At 40.3% G+C, this 26,497-nt stretch overlaps 1 protein-coding gene across 1 annotated transcript in view; it reads right to left on the bottom strand.

Moving 5' to 3' along the window:
* The window catches only part of LOC105872699 (collagen alpha-4(VI) chain-like), a 90,404-nt gene that overhangs the window by 12,683 nt on the left and 51,224 nt on the right, over window positions 1–26,497 (bottom strand). Inside the window, exons 21-33 of the mRNA XM_076001281.1 lie at window positions 25,018–25,080; window positions 23,203–23,265; window positions 22,048–22,110; window positions 21,447–21,509; window positions 19,458–19,508; window positions 14,907–14,942; window positions 14,747–14,809; window positions 13,038–13,100; window positions 11,814–11,849; window positions 10,782–10,818; window positions 8,040–8,051; window positions 7,456–7,949; window positions 6,956–6,969 (exon numbers count right to left, since the gene is read on the bottom strand). Of these exons, the coding sequence (XP_075857396.1) occupies window positions 6,956–6,969; window positions 7,456–7,949; window positions 8,040–8,051; window positions 10,782–10,818; window positions 11,814–11,849; window positions 13,038–13,100; window positions 14,747–14,809; window positions 14,907–14,942; window positions 19,458–19,508; window positions 21,447–21,509; window positions 22,048–22,110; window positions 23,203–23,265; window positions 25,018–25,080 (1,058 nt within the window). The remainder of the gene's footprint in view (window positions 1–6,955; window positions 6,970–7,455; window positions 7,950–8,039; window positions 8,052–10,781; window positions 10,819–11,813; window positions 11,850–13,037; window positions 13,101–14,746; window positions 14,810–14,906; window positions 14,943–19,457; window positions 19,509–21,446; window positions 21,510–22,047; window positions 22,111–23,202; window positions 23,266–25,017; window positions 25,081–26,497) is intronic.

The raw sequence follows: 26,497 nt of genomic DNA on the forward strand, positions 1-26,497 counted from the left end.
GGTCCTCCTCTAGTTAGCAAGGTGCTAAGGATATTCATATCTTCAGATGTCATGTTAGCCCTCAGGATACAAACATGTCGTGCTCATCAAGGGTTACTTGGAAAATGAATTTTCTGTAATATACTCATTACAGAGCTCTTCACTCTTTAGGTTTGGGACTGTATCATATCATCACAAACACTGTCTTTCAGAGTCGGCTAGTGGGGAAAGGACTGTGAAGAGCTGAATGTTTGTTTATGCTAATGTAACGCACAAACAAAAGAAACATGGGAACATTCCTAAGAGAAAAACAAAAAACTCCTGAGAAGAAAGGCAAAAAGCATCCTCTCTTGTTCCTCATATGGCAAAATGCAACCTCAAATTATGCTGTTTCCTGACTTAGAGATTCAAATCAACCAGACTGATTAAACAGCTACCAGAGGAAAGTCTCAGCAAGCCATGTGGAGACACAAAGATGACATGGCCACATCTTCAAAGAGCTTAAACCATATGTGGGAAGATAGAGAAATGATTTTCAAATAAGAAAGAGCTCCAATAATAGATTTTAGGAATGCAGGAAGAAGACAAGATCCATTTCAAGGGCAAGGGACAGAGGGGACCTGATAAAGATAATGGCATTTGGCACTTTTGAGAGAATGAGTAAGACACGTAACTGGCAAAGAACTAGGGAAATGCAATCCAGAGTGAAGGAACAGCATGTACAAAGGCCCAGAGGTGGACGGTGCTTATCTCTGGAATTTTGTTCAAGGTCTCTACTCCCCACAGATTACAGAACACCCACCTCCAACATGCAGCTGCACAACACGTCTTTTTTTTTTTTCTTTTTCTTTCTTTCTTTTTTTTCTTTTTCTTTTTTTTTTTTTTTTTTTTTTTTTTTTTTTTTGAGACAAAGTCTCACTCTGTTGCCTGGGCTAGAATGCTATGGTGTCAGCCTGGGCTCACAGCAACCTCAAACTCCTGGGCTCAAGCAATCCTTCTGCCTCAGCCTCCGAAGTAGCTGGGACTACAAGCATGTGCCACCATGCCCGACTAATTTTTTTCTATATATTTTAGTTGACCAATTAATTTCTTTCTATTTTTAGTAGAGACAGGGTCTCTGTCTTGCTCCGGCTGGTCTCGCAATCCTGACCTTGAGTGATCCTCCTGCCTCTGCCTCCCAGAGTGCTAGGATTACAGGCGTGAGCCACCATGCCCAGCCTGCATAGCATGTCTGAAAGCCTGGAACTCCATGCCACATGGAGGAAGCTGCATGAAGAGTGAGTGCAGAGTTCCAACATTCAACATTCAGATCTACCTCACATGATCGTCAGATCTGAGTATTAACCAAACCAAATGAGCCCAATTAATCACCAAGAGCTGAGAAAACAGTGTAGGCAGGGATATGACACATCACTAGCTTCACGGGAAATCACATGAGGCAATTTGGACAGCTTCTGAATCCAAGATCCATGGCAATGTGCCAGGAGATATGAGGAGGCAGAGATAACCCTGGGAGCAGCAATTTTAACCCAAGTGTTGTGGGGAAATTCTAAGTTAGTGTATGTTACTTTTAAATCACAGGAAACATAGGTGAAGTATGTCATAAAGTGTGGATTTTTAAAGTAGTCTGAAAAACTTTAAACAAATACAAACATTCCTCCAAGTCTGCACAAATTCATACTCCTCTGTCTTACTGATGGTTCATGGGAAAAGTTCTGTGCAGCACTAAGAGATTAATGTCAGGAACCTGGATCCTAGTCCTTGATCTGCCATAATTGGCTATGTGGCCTTAGATAAACCTCTGGCTTCAAATGCTTCAGCAACAGTTTTAGGTAGGAGTCAATGCTACTTAGTTCTCTTCCTACTCCAACACAGCCTTGTCCTAGGTTACTTACTGTCTTTTGTTATTGGCTTCTTGCTCAGGACGATGCGTCACCTTTTCTACTCTGAGCAGCTCAGAGCACGTAGCTCTTCCATCTGTTGTTCCGTTTTCTGGAAAACTACCAAATTCAACTTAATTTGAATAGCTATAGAACTTGCATCTTTTTTTGAACTTTTCTTAGGAACAATAATTTTATGGTCATGCTTAAAATTTGTACTGTTCTTGCAAAAAAAAAATAGCGGGAACAAGTACACAAAAACACAGTGGGTGGAAGTCCACAGGGAAACGATGATTCAGTATTGATTCATTTGTACCTACTTGTCACTATTAAGCATGTAATTACGTTGACTTTGGACTTGCCAGCCTGGTCCTTGTCACTGATAAAGTAGACAAGATACTTTCTGAGAAAGTTCAAACAGAGAGATAGCAGAGGAGGGAAGCCCAGTGTGAAGATAGGAGAAAATTGGCTATACGATTCCCATCAAATTCTCATCAGCACCAGAGAAGGAAATACCAAAAGTGGAGTACTTTTAACATAACCCAAGCAATTGAGGCTGAAAGTTTTACTATAGTTTGAATCAGCACCTTTGGCAATTCCCTCAACCAGCTTCATTACTAAATGTCCAGCTGCAGTTTGTGGGGACTAGTTGTGTACTAAAGACAGGAGTATATTGAGGAGAGAGGATATGGCATGGGAGGTTACATCAACACCCTCCCAGATAGATAGACAGAAAAACATTTCCCCAAGGAGTACAAGGATGACTCTCAAACCTCAGCCCCCCAGTAGTAAAGAACTGTCTGTGATCCCTGACCTGGAGAGATCCGTGGGGTTAATTCAATACATCGACTGTTGTATTGAGCTGCCAGGGGCCATGGGACAATGTTCTTTCCTGGGACTGAGTTGGGGGAGGCTGTTGGCTTGGAAAGATGGGAGTCCAGGGGAAAAAGCAAATGCTAGGGAGGAGGATTTGCCTTGGACAGAGGAAGGGCTAACTGGACCCTAAGGAGGGAGAGTTAGAAACCATCTGGCAGCAAGTTGAGGCAAGGGATTGGGAAACAAGGAAAGAAAACTGGGAAAAGTAGAGGGAAGGAGACAGGGAGAGAGCGGTCATGAAACCTGTGACTGACCCCAGGAGCTGGAGTCCAGTTTCGGCTCCTGCCAGTTGGCATGGTCCCACCAAAGGCTGACTCTCCTTGGACTCCCCAGAACACGTTAGGGATCGGTATTGAGTTAAGGGTGTAGGTTGCAGAGTGGGACTTGGGAAAACAGACATAACGGAATGCAAATTCCAGGACTATGTAGCTTAGAACAAATCACTTCACCTCCGTCCCTCATTTACCTCATCTGGGAAATGTAGATTATCATTATTAACTTGTAGCATCGCTGCGAGGCTTAGATCAACACTGCTCAAACTTTAACACTTATGCAAACTGTCTGGGGATCTCGTTACAAATGCAGATCCTGACTATCATATCAGGGGCAGAGCTTGAAATTTAGCATTTCTCACATCCTGGATGTTGCTGCTGCTGGTGGTCTCTGGACAGCGTCTTCAAAAGTAAGGGGTTAAGATGATAAGGCATGAAAGCATGCAGCATGGGAGCTGAAGCTTCATAGGAACTCACGAAATGGGAGATATCAGATTTAATAAATAGTTATGGGGCAAACAGCATTCCTAAGGACATCCAGAAGATGGTAATGGACCTACATTAAGTATACACATAGAAAGTGTCAGATGTCCCCTGAAACACTATCTCTTATAATTCTCACAACAAAATTATGAGTTTACCCCCCACTTTACAGGGAATAAATTGAGGCCCCAATGTCAAATAACATGCCCGAATTACATAAGGAACAAAGGCAACATTTGGGCCGGGTGTGGTGGCTCACGCCTGTAATCCTAGCACTCTGGGAGGCCCAGGCGGGCGGATCACTCGAGGTCAGGAGTTTGAAACCAACCTGAGCAAGACCCCGCCTCTACTAAAAATAGAAAGAAATTGATTGGCCAACTGAAAACATATATACAAAAAAGTAGCCAGGCATGGTGGCGCATGCCTGTAGTCGCAGCTACTCGGGAGGCTGAGGCAGTAGGATCGCTTGAGCCCAGGAATACATACAGGGTTACTATGAGCTAGGCTGACGCCACGGCACTCACTCTAGCCTGGGCACAAAGTGAAATTCTGTCTCAAAAAAAAAAAAAAAAAAAAAAACAACAACAAAAAGGCAACATTTGGAGCCTCATTGCCTAAATCCTTCCCTTGGTGGCTAGTCCTGGCCTTAGGGCATTAACAATCTAATGCAGAACACAGCAGCCACAGTTCTGGTCAGTGGCTGGTCAACCGAGGCTGCTGAAGGGGCCAGTCTGGGTAACACAATACTGCCTTTCTTCAAAAACTAATGTCCTTAGCTTGTGATACTCTGATGCTGATTATTCTGATTTGATCAGTCCACAGTATATATGTGTATCAAAATATCATTTTGTACCCCATACATATATGCAATTATTGTTTATCAATTAAAAATAAAATAAAAATAAATATATTTTGATTGTCCCAAAAAAATAAAAATAAGAAAGAATATCCTACTGCAACTTTTCTGAATTCTGAAATTATACCAAAATAAAAAATTATCCAAAACTGCCTTTGGCCTTCCTCTTAATATTTTCATCTTCTAAAAGTGATTTTTTTCCCCTATGATAGACAACACTCTATTCCTTAGATACTTTTTTAAAAGAGCAATACACAGGAATAGATACAGGGCCAGTTAACAGACGTATCTCACTGTTATTGTAAAGATAAAATGCATAAATACAGGGAAAGAACTTGGAATTGTAAAGTATCTTCTTTTCCTGTTTTTGACCTGCAGACTCAAAATCCCATTGCTAATGGGAATTCCAGACTTTGAGCAAGTTATTTAACTTCTCCGTGTCTCAGTTTCATGATCTGAAAAATTAGCTCATAATAATACTTATCTTGGTGAGCTGTTGTAAGAATTAAATAAATCAATAAGATATTAGAACAGTGCCTGGATCAATAAATGTGAGCTATTTTCTTAGGCTTTGTTTCAAGGGAACATGTGGTAGACTTTTTATGAAGAAAAATAAAATTTGAAACCTGGCACACAAACTGCATTTTCCCTGTAATCCTCTGCTTTTTTCCTTTAAAAAAATGAATCTAATGAAGTCTTCTGTTTTTGAGACATAAGGCAATTAGTTCTTATCAATGGGATTAGGCACAGACAGTCCAAATGCTATGATGCAGTTGCATTTAGGGTTGAGACAAATCAATGGACGGCTTTTAAAAAATCTTTTCAGTATGCATCACAGCCCCTGAGAGTGTTTAAATGGACTGAGACGTTGGGACATCTGTTTATATCATCATTTCAAATTGAAAAAACATCATTTTCCCAGAAGAATCATGTGGGTGTTGTTCTGAAAATCAAAATATCATAGAGGTGAAAGATGGCAAAAAAGCCCCCACATAAAATCAAAGAGAATCTTCAGGCAGGGAATTCAGAAGAAAACTCACAGGCTATGTCCACCCTCCTAGCTGGATTCCTGCAAGGCTAAGGCACAGTGGGGGTAGGTTAAGGGCTCCAACATGCCCAATTGTGAAGAAATGAGGATTTTCTGTAAGGCCCTGAGAATGTCACTGTTGTTTTTATGGTTTTTCTCCTTACCAATGTCACCAGAAACGAGGTCATTCATTACCTCTGAGCTGCCAGGAAACATTTAACATCCTTTCTAAACCATTAAATTTAAACAACACAAGAGTTGTCTCTCAGCAGCCTGCAGCAAGAGCAGGTCCAAACAATGAAAAGGAGAGCAGACAGAAATGACGGAACTGGAGTGCCAGTATATTCGAACCAGCAAGTTCTCACATACCATTACATCCTTTTACTCAGAACCTAAAGCAACTAACAGGGCGAGAACATCATGATAAAGGATCATCTGTGTATTGGATCCAAATATTGTCTGCTGCACAGGATCCCCTCTCAGAGAGCAGCACTCATGATCACTGGAGGGGATGGAACTGCATCCTGGGAATCACTCTGCAATGCCTTCCTGAGAAACAGATGCCTGGATAATTGCAGCTGGGAGTCTAGATAACAAACATTTGCTGCCCTCTCTCCATTTTCCAGCTGAGCAAAGTGAGATCCATAAAGGTGAAGACTTGTCCAAAGGCACCTCGTTATTGTTGGAAAAGCCAAATATAAAAGCTGCATCTCTAGTTTAAATTCTTATACCCTGCCTCTATTAATCCATTCAAAAAGTAATTGAGAATGCCCCTGCCTAGACATCCTGCTAGGCAAAAATGATGTTAACAGTGAACAAGGAATTCACCCCTCTCTGTATTTTAACTTTGTTTCTCAACCCAAGATACTTTGTCCATTCTTACCAACAGTTTGCAAGCTCGACTTTATCTATCTGATTCTTAGAAGCATCTTCACAGCTGTGTCAACAAAATCTCTCACCTACCACTTCTACTACACACTCAACCTTCAGAGAAAATTAAATGGTCTGGCACAGCTGAATTCATTAGCTATTAAGTTAAACCATGTGACAGTTCAATTTTTGCAGGTCAAAAATGGTTAAATATTGGCAAGGTCCCATGGTTCAACCTAACATTCATAAGCAGCCTGGAAAATATTAACAGAATCACCCTTCCTTTTGATAAATCATCCCAGATGGCCTATAAAAATGTGCTTCGTGGGTTTCAATTAGAAAACCAAAGTCTGGAGAATAGATAAATGAATAAATTGCAGTGTATACATACAATGTAATACTGCACAGGAATAACAAAGAACAAATTACCCATATACACAACATGATGATCAAGGAGAACAGACATTATGTTGATTGGAAAAAGCTAGATAGAAACGAGTGCATGCTGTATGACTCAATTTACATGTAGGTTCAGAACAGGCAAAAACTATTTGATTGTGATAAAACTCAAAGAGCAGCTACCCTGGGGAGTATAGGATTGGGGAAAACTTACAAGATACTGAAAATGTTCTGTATCTTGAACCACGTCTTGGTCATAGGGATTTAAACATATGTAAAAAGTCATCTATCTGTAATTCATTTATCTGTACACTTAAAACCATTACACTTTCTCCACTTTGTTATATGGGTATATATACTGTCTCCCAGTACAAAGAAAATTACAGTTTATGACTCCCAAGGATACAGTTTAGCACAGTGGTTAAGCACAGGCTCTGAAGGCAGACAGTATCAGTCTGCCACTATCTAGCTCTTGTATCTGACCCTAGATGATACATTTAACCTCTCTAAGCCTTGCTTTTCTTACCCCTGAAATATAAATCAACAATAACACCCACCTTATAGGGGTTTGGGAATCATTAACTAGGAATGTTTACAAGGCACATAGCACAGGGTAGGCACAGAATGGCCAGTATTAGGGAGTCACACTAGCAGTGGAGTCTACACTGAGACCCTCACTCCTTGCATACACATCAATTTCTGGGGGATTCTTCCTCTGGACAACTCTCACTCCTCATGCAGTCCTTGGTGGAAAAGTTAGAGCCAGCTGTTAATCCCCCATCCCCCTGCCCACTAGCGGATCCCCCTGTGTACCAGCAGGGCGTCTGGGAGGTTGTGGTCATCCACAAAGGCGATGACTGCAGGGATGACGTCTGCCGCGCCAAGCTCCAGGGTAGCCGAGCTGATGGAAGCTGCATCAGAGGTCCGACCTGCCTGGAAGAACACAGCCACCTTCCTCACGAGAAGGCCGGAGCGCACACGTTTGAACACGTGTCTCGCCACAAACATCATGGTGGCCCCGAGGTTCCTGCGGCCAGATGACCGTTCCAGGGGGATTTTCCTGACAGCTTCCAGGAGGGCAGGCTTCCCCCTGTGGTCTGAGAAACGAACCAGGTAATCTGTTTTGCTGTTGTAGGAAACGATGGCCACTCGGGCGCCCGTTGGGCAGTTACTCTCACTTATTTCCATCTTCATCAACAGAGATAGTAAAATGCCTCTCATCCTCTCAAAATCCAACTGGGAGACATCGCTTGACATGTCCAAGGCAAAGGCCACTTCAGTCGGGAACGCGGGACACTTGGGAATACCTTGGTACAATGAACACACGGATTTAAGATTTTTCTGCAATGTCTCTAAGCAGGTGAGGATTTAAGTGAATAAAAAGGAATACTATTTACCTTTTGCACAAGCTGGAAGGGAAATTATTTCGGAGAGAAAAGAAAACATCGTTAGTTTATGTAAGCAGTGGCATCTTTTCCACATGTATGCTTCAGTATGAAAAACCATCTTTTCTGAGAAATTGAAGCGTGGCCTTCTCAAACTCCTGCCGGAGCATGGCAGAGACCACTACTTGTTCCCCAATATCCCTTCTGCCATTTTCTGCAGCAATAGAGCCCCCAATTTCTGAGTAGGCACATGGCTGCCTGGAACAAACATTACATTTCCCAACAGAGTAGCCATTTTACTAAGTTCTGGGTGACAGAGCAAGAAACATGGAAGGTGTAACTTCAAAAAGGTATCCCCTCCTCTCCCTTCCTTTTCCCTGCTGGCTAAGATGTAGACATGATGGCCGAAGCTTGATAAAGTTCTTAGATCATGAGGTGATTTGAGGAATAGAGCACCCCAAACACACACACAATGGCAGAACAAGAACATAAAAAGAGGCCAGGTGCGGTGGTTCATGCCTGTAATCCTAGCACTCTGGGAGGCTGAGGCAGGCAGGTCACTCAAGGTCAGGAGTTTGAAACCAGCCTGAGCAAGAGCGAGATCCCCGTCTCTACTAAAAATAGAAAGAAATTAATTGGACAACTAAAAATATACAGAAAAAATTAGCCGGGCATGGTGGCACATGCCTGTAGTCCCAGCTACTCAGGAGGCTGAGGCAGAAGGATTGCCTGATCCCAGGAGTTTGAGGTTGCTGTGAGCTAGGCTGATGCCATGGCACTCTAGACGGGGCAACAGAGTGAGACTCTGTCTCAAAAAAAAAAAAAAAGAAAAGAACAAGAGATTGCATCCCCAAACACCCAGGGCCTCGTGTCAACTTGAACTGATTACTTCCAAGCTTTGCTTGGGGAAATATATTTATACCACTGTTATTGAGGATTTAGGTCATATTCAACTGAACTTAAATCTAACTAATACATTGAACTATGCTGAAATTATATAATATATATTTCCTATATATAATAGATGTATACACATACATAAAATTATATATGTTCATTATAAATTATATGTTATTTTATGTAAAATATTATAAAAATTAAAATTAGCCTTAATTTATCATATATATTTATATATACAGATATATTTATAATTTTTTTATTTTATATTATAAAATTTGGAGCCTAGGATATATTCTATTCTTAATCTTTCACTTAGCATATGTTGATTTTTTGCCATCAATAAATTTAGAGCACTATCATCTACTCTATTACATTTCTTCAATTAATATACCTTTGTGGTGAGCATACTTGTAGATGTGTCTGTGCATGTTTGTCTAATTAGAGCCCTAACTAAATCTCCACAATTATGTATTTTTATATACATAGTCCAATTTTTCTTCAGAATAGCTGTTTACACTCCCATCAGCAGTGTGTGTTCTTATACATTTCCCAATTTGGATAGGGATTTTTCTGTCATTTTGGAAATATTTTCAATATGAGAAACAAAAAGAGTATCTCATTATTTTAATTTGTATCCTCGGACTTCTTGTAAGGTTGAACATTTTCAGAGGTTTATTGTTCATTTGTATTTTTTCTTTTCTGAATCCCCCATTCATGTCATTTGCTCATTTTTTAGTTGAAAAGATTTGTCTTTTATATTTAGGTTTAGGTATTATGAAACATCTGTATGGGTAGGTAAAAATGATTGAGTGGCAGCCGGTTTTCATGTTTTGACATGATGTAGTGAGGAAGTTAAGTCCTTTGCTTGGGTCTGTTGCTTATATTGCAAATATTTTTCCCTTTTTCTGTTTGCTTTTGACTTCATGGTGCCCCTCAATGTAAAGGGACTTTAACTTTTTAATATGGTCAACTCTGATACTTTTTTCCTTTTTGGTCACACTGATGGTTTTATTCTTTATGATTTCTATGATAAAAAGGATTCCAGAATCTCCCTGAAGAGCCACTGGATGGGAACAGACAAAGCATGGAAAGGCTAGGGTAATAATGGGAGGATGATTGTGGAGAAAACCCAAACGTCCAAACTAAACAATTTGCCAAGTCAGCATTCTCACCCTTCTGCCAGTAAGTGGAGAAATGTATGTATTGTAAGATGCAAATGTCCTGGAATGCATTGAAGACAGTAAATAAATTCCAATCTAAGAGTGTGACAAAACATGACTTAAGATTTGATGATTCATAATTCCATTTTTAAAACATCAGTGTACCCTTATAACCCTAATTCAAGCATGAAAAAATTGAGACATGTAACCAAAAACATTTGTACCCCTATAATATTTTGAAATACAAAAATAAAACAAATTTTAAAAATAAAAAACATAAATGTAAATAAAATAGGACACATTTCTTTTCGAAGGGTCACTTGGTCCCTTTTGTTTAAATGTATGACATAAAAAAAACAAAAGTCCCATTTGTTTTGTGTTAAGAAGCAGCAAGATTCAGACATGCAGGTGTGCAACAATCATTATGCTTCATGGGACACAACACTGTTCGGTGGAATTCTTCTTCATTGCTGAGATAGATGCCTTTCAAACCACTTTATTTCTGAGGTCACATTGGGAAAGATTACTTACCTAGGAAGGGACTGAACCCAACACATTCATTTACAAGAGCTTTTCACGATGGACAAGGCACCTCTCAAACCTCAGTCAAATCCTCAGGTGAATTACACCCCAGTCCCTGATCCATCCCCACTCAATGCCACTAGCTCCGTCTGAGCTTTCCCAAACAACTTACGGCAGTTTTCGCGCGTGAAAGAAACAATTTCGCAAGGCTGTTAGAAAGATGAAAAAAAGACAGGGAAAAGGAAAAAGTATTTAACTTGAAGCATATTTGTCTTCACCTTTGTGACTTAGAAATGCCATATGAATGTTACCAGTGCCTGACTGAAGCTTTTTAATCTACAACAGAGAACCTAAAACATGTCAGAGCAGATGAAACTATCTAACAATCGTATTTCTGAATCCAGTGGATATTTTAAAGCATTTAAAAGACTTTATATACAATACAGTGCCCATATTATTAAAGACCTATAGATAAGGGGTATCCATTTTTTTTTAATCTGCTTCAGAAAGCAGTGAAATCAAACTTGGGTTTGAAGAAGTTTAAATACAGAAATGTCAGCAGAGAACACAGGGAAAGTCTATAAATTCTCTGACCTCTATATTTGCAATTCCTGTAACACTTCTTCAGAATGGCTCCCAAAATAGGAACCCCCAACCCCCCCTCCCCAATTCTGCTTCTTTGCTCTGATCCATTCCTCTCTGCTCTCTTCTTCCCTCAACCCCAGACCCCATCACTCCCTGCTCCTCAGTTGCTTTCACCTACCCCACCCCCTGCCTAATAGTATCAATATTTTTGTGCTTGGGAGATGAAAAGCCATCCTAACTGGAGATTATTCTCAGGTATGCCACAAGACACAAAAACCTGTACTCTATGTGTATTGGTTTAGAAATGCTTTAAAAACAATTTTTGAGCTTTACAAAAAAGCACATTACAGAAAGGGAGTAGCCTCAAAGTCTTTTTCTTTTTTCATGTCAGCTAGTGTTACTCAGAAACATCTAGACTCCCTGCTGGATTTAAAATATTGAAAGATTTTTATTTGACTTGGTTAAAACATTTCAAAGTAAAGCCTATAAACTTAAAGTACTAACAGAATTTGTAAGATGAAAAACTAAAGAATCTCTACAAAAAAAATATTTCTGTTTTGTGAGAGTTTAAAGTTCTATGTTCTGAAAGTAATAAAGTAGAATTAAAATCTTCACCTACCGTCATATCTGCCAAACCTTTGGGACCTTTGATGCCCTGGAAAGAACAGAAACTTGGATTTAAATGAAAGACTCTGAAGTCCAACATGTTTTTCTCCAGAATTGGCAAGAGATCCTGTGAAATTTCACCATGCTACATAGACCATCTTCTGTCCTTCACTCCTTGCCCTGGAGTTCTGTCTGACCCCTGAAGGAAGAAGGCCAGAGAGCCTAAGAGGTGTGTCCTGAACCTCGTATTCCAGGAGGCTTAGATAGATGATACATACAGACTCTTGGAAGACCACGTCATTTTGAAACCAAGCCATAGTTTAGGATCAAATTCAGGAAAAGGATCAAATTCAAGATGCCAGGACCACTCACAGACAGTTCTAAAGCAGATTCCAGTCCTTCACCTATCCCTTCTTGTAGGGCCACCCAGCATCACCCTGCTTGTGCCCTAATACTGAACAAGTCTTCCCAGGAATCCTTCGGGTTACAGCTGCCTCACTCCAGCCACTTTGAGGGCCTAGAAATCATTGCTCTCATTTACAGTGCACAAGGTAGTAATTTGTGACCTCAGGCAGGTCACTATAATCTTTACAGCCTTTGTTTCCTCACCTGTAAAATGGGCATGGTCTTTCTACCTCTAAGATTTTTTGATTCTCTGGCTTTGTTGCGTCTCTCCACTAAACCCTAAACTGCAGTGAGACTACCAGGTTCAATCCACGGCTGACCTACTGTGCCATCCGTCATGGAAAGACAGACTAACCTCCGAGGATAAGGCTCGGCAGAAAAATCACAGCCTCAAAGTCTTTCCTTTCATACCAAACAATCTTCCAGGGAATTTTAAAAATATTTGTGGGCTTGCAACATAGTTCAGTTAAGATTATATAAATGTTATCTTTTAGGCTTTTCTTCTGGTTTTTTGCATAAATGTTGTTTCTTGTTTGCAGTGATTACACTCACTCTCCTGTGAATTTTATGTATTGTTTCCCATATTTAGATAGATTCAGAAATCTCCAGCAACTCCAATATCTTCCCTATGTCAAATAAAAAATATATATTGAATAAATACATTATATAAAGACTTGAAGCTAATGTCCTCTAAAGCAATTTTGGCCCATTCCATATATAGATCCTCTTGTGTGTCCAAAATGTCCATTTCTTCTTTAGAGAAGCCTCTTATCAAACTCCTATTCATTTTTATACAAAGGTTAAAATTGGAAAGGAGAAAAGTACACATTACCATTTGTCCTGGTGGGCCTTGGTCACCTGGAGCTCCAGCAAATCCAGGAAATCCAGCATTACCCTAAAAACAACCAAACCAAAGGAATACGTTTCCCCTTGATTATAACTTGATTACAACCATCAGACCCACTTTGGGATGCCAAGTTTCCATTATAGCTGGTGCCAGTGGGTCTGCTATGGACCAGTTAGTTTATGAGCTGTGTATCTGTGGAATGAGACATGGATACTAGAAAGAGATGGGAATCTCTTTATGGGAAACATTCAAATTTCCCCCTATAAATCTAACCCCAGCCATGCAAATGTGTGCATATACAAGCAGACACATACTTCTAGATAAAGCCTCAAAAGATGACTTAATACTCAGCTGAGTCTCAAGGTCATATAACAAAAAGAATAAGAGAACTCAGCACTGAATGCAAGATAAAGAAAAAATTGCCCCACTACTTTCTGGTCCTCAGTGTCTCAGAAAAGATACAGGGTGGGCATAGACTCACTGCTTACATTCCAGGTATTTCAAATGACACAGAATTATCTGCATATAATAAATACTTTATCTTTCTTTATTTGAAACTAGAAAGATAAGCTAGCTGATCATGGCAACCATAGCCAGCAGCAAGCCAAGTTAGGCATAGATAAAAAAAAATATTTTCCATCCTTGCCAATGTATTAAAATATCAATTCTTTTTTTTTTTTTTTTTTTTTTTGAGACAGAGTCTCACTTTGTTGTCCAGGCTAGAGTGAGTGCCGTGGCGTCAGCCTAGCTCACAGCAACCTCAAACTTCTGGGCTTGAGTGATCCTTCTGCCTCAGCCTCCCGAGTAGCTGGGACTACAGGCATGCGCCACCATGCCCGGCTAATTTTTTATATATATATCAGTTGGCCAATTAATTTCTTTCTATTTATAGTAGAGACGGGGTCTCACTCTTGCTCAGGCTGGTTTTGAACTCCTGACCTTGAGCAATCCGCCCGCCTCGGCCTCCCAAGAGCTAGGATTACAGGCGTGAGCCACAGCACCCGGCCAAAATATCAATTCTTGAGTGTCTGGTAAACACATCCTTTTTCCTTTCCTGTTTTCTGCACTGAACACCAGTCCATGTCCTTTTTCTAGGAGGCCTTGGCCTCTGATGCCTATCAGCTAAATATTACCCAAATGTTAGATATCCACAGAGTTACTCTTTCCAAAAAAAGCTACCAGTGCTTGTGGCTCTTCAAGACTGAACCTTCAGAACATGAAGGAATGGATTTTTAATGGGAGACTCTATAATGCACAGTGGATGACTCAAAGTCCACCAAGATGCAAACCACAGGCTTGAGCATCTAGTCCTAGAAGAGCTAAGAGAAAGTTAAGGCTTAGAAGAATCCTAAAGAAACAGCAATGTTTGCTCTACAGCTAAAATAATATCCTTCTAAATGATGACTAGGCTTACCAAAGACAGAAATGCCCCCAAACTTGGTTTTAGAAGGTTTATATTGTATAATTGAAAGTTCAACTTGGATTTTCTGTTTATGGCTTGGTCAACTGCATTTGCATTCAGAAGATAACAAGAGTAGGTTTAAGGGGGATATGGGGTAGCCCAAGGAAGGTGTGGAGTGTGCACCGACTGAGGAGAAATAGGGTTCCTACTAGGGAGTCCATTAACCCCATGAAAAAATGCTCCTGTGGTGATGTAGGCATCTACAGATCTTGGGAAGTTCTTTGGTTCTTACCCTCTTCCCTCTGACTCCCTTTGCTCCATTCTCTCCTTGGTGTCCTGGGTTACCATCTTCTCCCTTAATAGAATCAAAACCAGATCTTTGAATATAGGGAAACATAGACAAGGACACATGCAGCATACCAGCTGGCAGGCCCAGAAAGTTATCTTCTTACCTGTGCACCAGGACAGCCAGGGAATCCAGGTTCACCCTAGTGTCAGAAATGAGATAAGATCTTGTTTAATGTCATGTGATTAGGTATTTCCTTAGAATTCCTTGGAGAAAAGGAAAAAAACTATAATTTTGAAGAAACAGACTCAAAACAAGTGCCAGGAAAAACAACTGTAGCAACAGTTGTTATCTTGAGCTGCTCTCAAGTGGCCATATTTCATTTCTCTAACCCAGCATGAAACAACTCGTAAATGATTTTTACAAATTTTCCTTCTCCTTTATGTATTGTGTAATAAAACTTCCATCTTAGGCATTTTTGTCTCTCAGGTTAAATTTCCAGAGATTCGATCGAATGGAAACCAAGGGAAGGGGGTGCCACACTGAGCGTTGGGAAGCAGGTGCTCATTGTCAAAACCAAAGGCATACAACAAGGCAATCATTCCTTCAACAGATATTTATTTGGCATCTATTCTGTGCTAAGGACTTCTCTAGGCACTGGGAATTCAACAGTGAACAGAACAGAGACCCTGCTGTCACGGAACTTACATGCTAGTGAGGAAGAGAGTAAACAAAGAAAGATACATGTCAGGTTGTAATCCCCTCAGAAAGGGGCTTAAGGAAAAAGAATTATGTGTTCAGGGTGGGGAGGTGCTATTTTATATAAGGTGGGTAGGCAACGCCTGAAAACCTTTTTGGAAGGTGGCATTAGGGCAAAGATGAACATTAATTGAGGAAGCAAACCAAGCAGATGTCTGGGAGAAAAGTGTTCCAGGCAGAAGGAAGAGTATGTGAAAAAACCCTGAAGCAAAAGAATGAATGTCTTGAACTATCATCTGGGCCATGATAAACTCTTTTTTATTTCGGCATACTATGGGGGTACAAATGTTTAGGTTAAACATATTGCCTTTGCCCAACCTGAGTCAGAGCTTCAAGCATGCTCAGCCCCCAGATGGTGTGCACCGCATCCATTAGGTGTGAATATACCCATCCCCTCCTCCCCATCCCCAACCCACCCCTACCTGCCTGACATCCGATGAACGTTACTACTATATGTGCACATACGTTGGTATAAACTGATCAGAATTTTTTTAATTAAAAAAAAAACTCAAAAAGAAGAGAATGAATGTGTGTTGCCATGTTTGAGAAACACTGAAGCAGAGGGAGGGACATGGGTGGGCAGGAGGAGACGAAGTCAGAGAGTTCACAGACAGGCCACGTTGTGTAGTCTTATAGGCCATGTTAACAGTGGATTTTATTCTAAGTGACATGGGGGGCCCCAGCAGGGCTCTGAGTAGAGGAATGCCATGACCTGACTATGCTTTTAAAGATGTCTCTGGCTGCTGCAAGGAGAATCAGCTACATGAGGCAAGGGAGAAGCAGGGAGACCAATTAAGTGGCTATCGCAGTAATACAGATAGAAAGTCATGTTGCCTTGGTCCAGAGGGTGGCAGTGCAGTAGTAAGGAACAATGAATTGCTGGATACATTTTAAAGACAGACTCACCATGAGTTGTTGATTGCTTAAATGTAGGGGCTGAGAGAAAGAAGCTTCTCAAGGATGGCTGCAAGTGTCTGTCCTGAGCAACTGGAAGGATGGAGTCTCCACTCCCTGAGACGGGGAGGGCCAGAGGAAGGGCAGGTTGTCAAGGGAATCAGTTTTGGATGACTGGATGTTTGATAATATTAAGGGATTATTATTAATTCTTCGATGTGAGGATATTATTGTGGTTATATTTTTAAAGACTCATTTAAAGATGCAACCTGAAAGAGCTACACATGAAATACATGATATGTTTGGGATTTGCTTCAAAATAATTGGTATGGGCGGGTCCAAGTGAGCGGGAGTATAAATAAAACAAAACAAAAATGGCCAAGGCTTTCTCATTGTTTGAGCTAGGTGATGGGTCCATGAGGTGGGGCAGAGGGGTGTCATTACAGTAACCTCACCACTTTTATTTATTTTTGGACTTTTCTGTAATAAAAAGTTATTAACCAGCAGAAGAAGAAGAAAGTTATTTGGGGCATGTCAATTTTAAGATGCCTATCAGATAATCAACTGGAAACACTTTTGGAGTTTAGGATATCGGTCCAAGCTGAAGACATAAACTGGAGATCAACAGGACAGATGGAATTTGGTGCCATCCCATGGGACTGGATTTTCCTGAGAAATGTCACCTTAGGGGTGAGTAAAGAGGGAGAGAAGTATGAGACTAGACCCCAGAGTCCCCCCATACTTACAGGTCAAAGGGATTCAGAAGATCCAGCAAAGGAAACTGAAAAAGAGCAGCCCGTGAAAACCAGGAAAGTGGAATATGCTGGAAGTCGAGTGAGGAAAGGATGGGGAACAAGCCTATGAGCATCTTTATCAAATGCTCCTGAGACACAGAGTGTGAGGAGAGCAGAGTGATGACGACTAGATCTAACCACATGGGATTCACCTCAACTAAAGCAGGTATAGTTGAGTGGAGAGGGTCAGGGGTGAAGGCTCAGTTGGCATCAGTTTCTCAACCTCAGCACCACTGATATTTTGGACCTGGAGGTTCTTTGCTGTGAGGGGCTGTCCTGTGTATCCACAGGGTGTTAAACAACATCTCTGGTCTCTACCAAGTAGATGCCAATAGCACTTCCTCCCCCAGTTGTGACAACCAAAACATCTCCAGACATTGCTAAGTGTCCCCTTCGGAGTAAAATCACTCCTGGTTGAGAACCCCTCATATAGACGACTCCTTCAAGGAGTTTTGCCACAGAGAAATAGTCAATGGGAATATGTCATCAACTGTGGGGATTTTTGTTTTTTGTTTTTGTTTTTTTTTTTTAATATGGGAGATATTCCTACCTCTTTGTATGCTGCTGGGAATGATTTATGCAGAGGGAAGAAAATCTGATGATGCAAGAGAGAAAAGTGACACTTTCAGGAGCCAGGACCTTCAGGAAGCAAAAGGGAACGGAGTCCAGTCTAGGTGAGGATTAGTCCAGAGAGGAGCATGGATGTCCATCCACAGCGGTGGAAGAGAAGGCAGGCACATGAGTACAGAGGCAGGTAGGCCGGCCGGCTTGGTGGTGGACTTATGTAGGGGTTCTCTTCTCATTGCTTCTATTTGCTTAATGAATTCAGAAGTATGACCATCTGTATTAGGTATGGAAAAGAAAGCAATTCTTGGAGGTCTGAGGAGACAGGCGAGTGTATGAAATAGTAGACTCAGAGAGAAGAGTGAAAAGACTAGGAAAATGTAGTCAGCTGGCTAAGCAGCAACATGGGCAACTTAAAGTAAAACCATTACATGTTGTCCAGAAAAATTCATGCAAATCTAGACTGAATCTATGTGCCATAATGTTAACTATATCACAATAAACATAGACTGCCCTTATGCTTAGCTCTGAACTGGTATGTGGCTCAAGATAGACACCTTTGAATTCCATCCAGAATTCCCCTGCTGAGAAAACTCTTCCCTAGAGAAGAAAGACTTAGTTTGCCTGGATGGGGCTTCAAGGGCTTAGCTTCCACACTCAGCTCTGTCTCTAACTAGCTGGATGACCATAGGCAAATTACTTCACTTCTCTAAGCCTCAGTTTTCTCAACTGTAAATTGGCAATGCTAAACTAGATGATCGCTATCCGTAGGTTCCCCATTGCTCCATAATTCTGCAGATATTTACTAAGAGCTTACTATGTTAAAATGTTTGGGGCATTTTTCTGCTCAGTAGAATGGCAGTGATGCCATCTTTCAGCCACAAGGAAACAAGAGTCCTACCATCATTAAGTAATTAAGCATCACTAAACATTGATTTCTTATTTTGTGAGGCAGTAAATATAACTTGCAGATTAAAGCATCCAGAATAACAGTGGGTATTGAGATTTGATTTGTTCAACACACTTTATGTAAACTTCATGCTTCAAAACCTGTCCATGACCAATTAACTAAAAACTAAAATACCAGCTTCTTATGAGAATGGCAGTCATTCATCTAAATACATTTATTGAACACCTATTCTCTGCCAAGTTCTGTCCCAATGATACAAAAATGAATAAGAAGCAATCCTGCTTCCAGGTTTACAGACAGGGATAAGTTGTAATACTATCTAGATGGAAAGGGGCTACTGTAGAAATATGAACAGTGTGCATTATTAATACAGAGTATAGGACAACAAATTCTGGCTGGGGAAGCCTGAGAAGGCTTCCACACGGAGAAGTTGATATTTGAGTTGGTCTTTAGAACATGAGCAAAAATTGTCCAAGGGAAGGAGATTGAGAAGGGTATCTTAAATAGAGATAAGAGTGTTTGCAAAGGCAAGGAGTTGGGAAAGGGCCTGGCATGCCCAGAGCTGAGGTGGGAACATCTGATATAGGTGGAGGCTGAGGTCAGGAGTCTGACTTTTAAATAAGGGAGTGTCACAGTCAGCTTTTACTTTTTAGGGAGGAAACTCTGGCAGCTACGACATGTCATAAATATGTAAAAACCATTCCTGGCATACCACTTGGAAAATAACTCTTATTTTAGTAAAATAAAATAAAAACTATAGCCCTTAGTTCAGAAGACCCTGTAAGGTAACCCTCACCTTTGTTCCTTTTCTTCCTGGATGTCCATATCCATCCGGACCAAGACGACCCTAAGAAAATGACACAAGATGAACCGTAGTCATCGAGATCAACATTTGGTTGATAATAGTATCTGAACCCTCGGATAAATCAACACTGCAAAGAGGTGGGAAAGAAAGTCTCGATGAGGGTTGGGAGACTAGATTCATAGGATAAACACTGACATTTGGAGGAGATAACAATTTAAGACTTTAAAAAACCATGGTGGAAGGAAGTGTTTGTGTTTTTATTTAGCCCCTTCTGCAGCAAGGTTCTGCACATCACCAAGATGATGCCACAGTTCTAGGAAGCCACATCACTGTACAGTTTCCCTTGGGCTAAACTTACTTTCCTTGTGGCACAAAGTATCAGTGGAAGAAACTCCAGAATTGGTAAATCTTTAGGGATCAAGACAGACTTTGGAGAAAAAGATTGGGATAGAGGCAATTTAGTTTAGTGGTTAAGTGTACAGACCATAAACCCAGACAGACTAGAATTTTCATTCCAGTCCCAACACTGGTTGTATGAGTGACCCTGGGATAGTTATACAACTTCTATAAGCTTCAGTTTCCTCATACGTAAAATAGGAATAATATCATCTACATGGTATGGTTGGTGGGAAGATTAAGCGAGGTCGTGCATGGCAAGGTCTTAGCACAATGCCAGACACAGAGAAAGTACTTGATAAATGATAATTATTCTGCTGCTATCGGTGGCAGTAGAAGTAATGGTGTTGGCAGGAGGGTAGCAATGCTAGTGGTGATGATGGTAGTAGTGACAGTGGTGGTAGCAATGGTGATGGCAGTGGTAATAGTGATGATGATGGTGGTAGTGGTGGTAGTGATGGTGATGATGGTGATAGCAGTGGTAGCAATGGTTATGATGGTGATGGTGGGAAAAAAATAAGATAAAAAAGATGGCCAAAAATGAGTTCTTGGTGGGGAGGCAGTGTGAATGAGGTTCTTCGCTGTTATCCCACCTGCTCCTTGTGGGAAGACATGCAGAACCTCCCGCATCTGCAATCTCAGAGACCCAAACTGTGTATTTTGGAGATGTCTCCCTCTAACAGACCTGAAAGGTCACCTTCAAGAAAGGTTTCCTTTCCTAGCTTTGTCTGTCCCAGGGAGAAGTCAGGAGGCACAGTTTTGTGTTTTTAATGAAGAGATTTTAATAAAGTCAAAGTATTAACTTCACCATCTGAATGAAGAACATTATTTGCCTCATATTCCCTTTGATACTAACTCTATCCTGCTTTCCCTTTCCACATTTAGGTTCAAGCTTCTCAGGCCTGCTTTTGTTCTCTTTCCTTGCCAACAAAACACAAACCTGCAGATCTTTCCTAACTGTTGGTGAAAGCAATCTCGAAAATGTGGGCTGCAGGAAAGATAACATTACTCTGTACGCTAAAGCTACCCCCTGAATTCCAATAAAGGAATAAATTGAAAATAGTCATAAAATAACTAGCTTGCTCTCCTGTTCAAGGTGATGACTAAGGTAAAAATGCACAGCCCTGTCATTCAGGGTGTTATCTGTAGAAGGAAATCTTTTATGGTCGTTGGTGTCCAAAGATTATTTCTATGCTCCGGACAATCAAACCCCTACTCTTAAAAGTCTGCAGATCTGTTTGGCTGTCTTATTTGTTGCCCTGGAAACAATGTTTCGCTAAACAGCTCTGTATTCCTAAAAGACTCAAATGCTTATAAATATCTTTGTCAAACAGATGAGGGTGATTGGCACTTCCCTCTTCAACATGTCAGAAGGCAAAATGCATTCCAAGACATCTTTGGATTTGTAATTTATACAAGAAGTTTGAGAATCTTTGTATAAATTCTCAACAGCTCCAGTGATCATGTCATCTTTGTAACCCCAAGTTTAACTCATCAAGAATATCAGAATGTTATGTAAAACAAGAGAACAAATAACAAACAAGAAATTCAATCAAGAGTCCAAAACAGAGAAATGAGACTTACAGGTTGCCCTCTTGGTCCTTGTCGACCCGGTGAGCCTCTTTCTCCTGCAACACCAAGCTCTCCCTTGTGTAATGAAGAGTAAAGGTGAAATTAATTTTCTTCTATGAGTTCATGCAACTTTGTGTCATTTTCCTTAAAGAGTGTACAGTCATTCTTTTCAAGTCCTGGTACCATACCAGACAGTCTAAGGTAAATACTTTCCTCTAGGCTTCATTAAATATAGATAACTAACACACACAGTAGGAATTTTGCTACTGAAAATTAGCAAAACAAGGTATGAAACGCAAATTATAGAATTTTATATCACTATGGCTTTTTCTAAATGAGGGTGTGTGAATTTATTACATTTGCAGTGAAACCATATGCATATCTATCTGTTGGTATGTTTTTGTCTATTGATATATGTGATCCATGTTTTCTATATGTCTGTCTGTATGTCTTGCCTTCTCTGTACCCATCTATCTAGCTATGAATAGGCAGTCAACAGCATCACCAACCAATCAGAAACGTGTGCTGGAAATGATTACATAAAGGAAGATGTGTATGAAAAAACCCAAAGGGCTCCCCCAAGATGCTCTCAAGAGAGTGTTCTCTGATTTACCTTCATTCCTCTTGGTCCGTCTTTTCCTTTTGAACCTTTTGGCCCTTGAGGCCCAGGATTCCCCTGGAATAAGACCACAGCTGACATAACCACTATGGCCACAAAATTAACTGGTTAACTCCTACTATTATCAAAATGGTCTGGAACTCGTAATATACTCATAAATCACCTTAGAGATGTAAGCTCAGCCTTTAATGTATAATACCATTAATTTATTCTATCCTTCAACATACAAAATGCATAATATACACATTTAAACTCTGGGCTGGGGGTTTGGGGCATGGGGGGAAGGTGCTCTGTATGAGAGGCGACATTTACCACATACTGAGAATCGGAGGAATCACCTGTATGCCTCAGGGTAAAATATGACTTGATTAAAAGATCAGGAAGACAAAAGTCTGGAGTTTTACCCACATCAAATAAAAAATTTTTTCAACTGAGATGGCAAATAATACAATCAGTTATAAGGCTGGATTCTTCCTGACCACAGGAGAGAATGAGGATGGTTTTGGCCATCCTAGAGCCACTATTTTGAGTCCCCAGATAAAGACTCTCCTTCCTGACTCCAGTCATGCTGTTGTCAAATTAGCCATCTCAAATGCTGCCTTCCCTCCTCTGGAAGCCACTCCGATCATCTGTCCCAATCTGTCTGACCCTTCTACAAACCACCAGGATACTAGGTAGGGAGTAGAATAGGCACTAGAAAGACCCAAATTAGAGGCCAGCTCAGCCACTTACTACCTGGATGATGAGTCATTTAATTTCCCTGGGCCTCAGTTTCCTTGCCTATAAAACTGGAATAGTAACGCTTCCTTATATATTTGGGAGGAGCAGATTAGTTATTTATTCCTTTTTATGGTACTATTATTTTATCACGTTCTATAGGTAAATATGAGCTTGTATTGCATACCCTTGAGATTTAAACCCACATCTCATTTGTCACTACATTCCCAAAATATACGTAAGGTAGAAGGAGGTACAAGGCTGATGATCAATGTCTACTGCATCAGATTAACTTTTCTAGAAATTCCTGATACCCACAGATCCCAGAACAAACAGTATCGCTTTATGTTATTTGTTCAGGGACACTTAGGGGTATGAATTGGCCGTTGTTAATGAGCAGCTTTGTTGTAGCTGTTAGTTTTTCAAACATACCTGAGCACCCAGTGAGCCTTTTTGTCCAAAAATTCCCGGTGGTCCTTCCCTTCCTCTTGGTCCCTGCTCCAAAGATGAAATTAAAAGTTAACCAATTCTTCCGGAGCATTTATATTCCATGCAACCACAAAATCACCATGGATGCTGATGGAAGCACAAGTTGAGGTGCCCTGACCCATCACTATTTCATTTATCAAACTTTAATCAGATAGCTCCTGCACTCACTCCAAACTCACTCTATCTGAAGCACAGGGTGTGAGTTCTCAGCATCTATATTTTTAGCAATCTCTCCAGTTGAATCTGATGAGCACTGAAGTTTGAGAACATTGTTTTTATATTTTAATGCACTCAACTAATTTTAAATCCTAAAAGGGGGGTGGGGGGGTAGCTAGGATACTGCTCTCCATTGAAAAAAATCACCTTTTTCCTTATACACACAAGAGCTGAGGAAAAGAGATTGTGGGTTTTGATTTGATCAAGAACTGAAGGTGCCTTTAGGTAGTTTAATCTCACTGACTACATTATTGGGAGTTGCTCATTTTCTCTCCAGTCCATTTTCCTTTACTGACTTCTGACACTTTCATTTCTTTCCCCAGCTTTTCTGAGAAACACTTTACTATTAGAAGCATTGATCATGGCTTCTATTTTCCTGGTTGAGGTCTTGACTATCATCTATTTAAATACCCCGTCATACCTACATGCCAGTGGGAAGGTGAGAATTAAGAAGAGATTTCATTGAATATCTTGCCCATGGTTCCCAGCATGACTTGCTTACCTTTCCCCCAGCAGTACAATAAAGTGGGTGTATGGGAGAAAGAGGGGGCACAGCAGTGGTGGGAGGTCCAAATTTGAATTAAGCCAGTGATCAAAGAGTGAAATGGATATATCTTTTAGTTGTTTCTCCCCAAGTTCAAATATTATTTTCCATCATAAAATAAATACAATCTCTAATTATACTGTGATTACTCATTTCTTTCCTTAGTATCTCTGCCAAGTTTAAAAACAGCAGAAACCTCTGAAATTACCATCTAACACTCATAGAATTTTTAATGATGGAGAATGATTCTAAGTTAGCAAAATTTTTTGTCTTAAAGTTCTTCATTTGAGGATACTTATAAACAATTTGGTTTTTAAAAGAAAAATATATAAAGTGTTCTAGAAAAGCTTAGAAATAGAAATGAAATGACAGCTTTGGGTTATGCTTAGAGGATGCCAGAAGAACTTGATAATAAACAACATCCCACTGGACAGAGCTCCTCGAGGGCAGGACCCTTGCCTTAATGGTCCTAATGTTCCATGTCTATCAGCAGGGTGCCTGGAGCATAATAGACACTCAGTAAACACTTTGATTTCTCCTGCCAAATTGAATACAATTTTAGCAAATTAATATCTGAGTGATTTGAATATGCAGCTTCAGGGGCAGTAATCAAGAACATAGATTTTATAACTAGACTGCCTGGCTTTGAATCCCAACTTTATCACTTCATAGCTGTATGACCTTGGCCAATTTACCTACCTCTTCCATCCCCTCTCCATTTCTCCCCTGTCAAATGAGGATAATCTTTTTAAAAGCCCACTGAAGAATTAAATGAGCTAATATAAGTGCTCTGGGTAGTATCTAGGTGATAGTGGTCAATAAATATTAGCTATTGTGGTTTAACTTTCCTAGCAGAGAGGCTATATAGTTTGCTTTGGGATGCCTTGGAAAGGAAGCATATAAGGCCATTCTGATTTATGTTAAATTCTTATCAAACAATGAGATTAAAATTTCAAACAAATATCCTTTAGCACTAAAACCAAGTTCCCGGACACAACCTGTGAACCTGGAGACCCTTGCTGTCCTTGGTAACCTCGTTCACCAGACTCTCCAAGCACACCCTGTCAAAATAAACAAAACTTAGAGTGAGTGCAGTTTACCAGGCACCTTTAGTGTTCCTATTGAAGGCATCCTTCCCTGTAAATATGTCACTTAAAAGCTTCAAGAGAAAGACTCAAACAAGATTTGACTGGTTGTGATCAATCCTCTCAGAAAATGGAATTGGAAGGGAAAGGTGGGGTGTTTCCATTTATGTTGGAAAAATGCAAGACCAGATTCTTATAGCCTTTTCCAGTCTTTGCACGTCTCCTTCCAACATCTTAGCTAGTGATGTAAACAAAAAAACTTTGTTTAAATAACCCAACTCCTATTTGTATAATAACTGGTTCCTAAAAGCACAGACCTTCCTTTTAAGGCATATGGGCTAAATGCTCAAAGGTGTTAAGTACCCTAATCCCATGCAAGGAAACTCAGAGCATTGAACACAGCAACAAACGTGGCATTCTGAAACAAAGGTACACAATGCACATGGAAAAATAGCAGAGAACTGGCCTTAAGACTCCAAAGAGGCCAGGCGTGGTGGCTCACGCCTGTAATCCTAGCACTCTGGGAGGCCAAGGCGGGAGGATCACTCAAAGTCAGGAGTTCGAGACCAGCCTGATCAAGAGTGAGACCCCGTCTCTACTAAAAACAGAAAGAAATTAATTGGTCAACTAAAAATATATACAAAAAAAATTAGCCAGACATGGTGGCGCATGCCTGTAGTCCCAGCTACTCAGGAGGCTGAGGCAGAAGGATTGCTCGAGCCCAGGAGTTTGAGGTTGCTGTGAGCTAGGCTGATGCGAGGGCACTCTAGCCCGGGCAACAGAATGAGACTCTGTCTCAAAAAAAAAAAAAAGACTCCAAAGATCCTTAGAGCACTAAGCTAGCTCTCCAGGCAAAGAGTGAGCTGTTAAAATGACTCATTCAATAACTGATTTAATTTTTCCTCCTAATTAATATTTTTGTTCTATAGAGAAGACACATTTTCAAAGATTGAGGATAATACCCATTTTATGAATTATTCTGCCTTCTTTTGCCTGTTGCCGACATGTTGACTAGCTTACTAATTATTCACAGATGTGCAAAAAGCAAAAACTTCAAACTGAGAACTAATCAATATGTGGATCAATTACTTGTGCTTCTTAAGTTTTTAAAACTATCTAGCACTTATTAAACATTCCTGCTATATTATTCTGCTTTTCAAGAACTGATTTCTGAAGTTCTAAATATGAACCAAGTTTTAAAAGGAATGTAGCTAGAAATGTTGAACCAGGTTGTAAAATGTTATCTAATGTGTGTATCATATTAGTGACATTCATAGTGCAATATTTATGAGAATAATGTGGCTATGTATAGCAAAATTCAGACTCTTTTATTATAACTCCACTCTTATACATTTATATTACAGAAATAATTTCAGCAAAGCAATAGCAAGAA

The sequence above is a fragment of the Microcebus murinus genome, chromosome 1 (assembly GCF_040939455.1).
Source record: "Microcebus murinus isolate Inina chromosome 1, M.murinus_Inina_mat1.0, whole genome shotgun sequence".
Lineage (NCBI taxonomy): Eukaryota > Metazoa > Chordata > Mammalia > Primates > Cheirogaleidae > Microcebus > Microcebus murinus.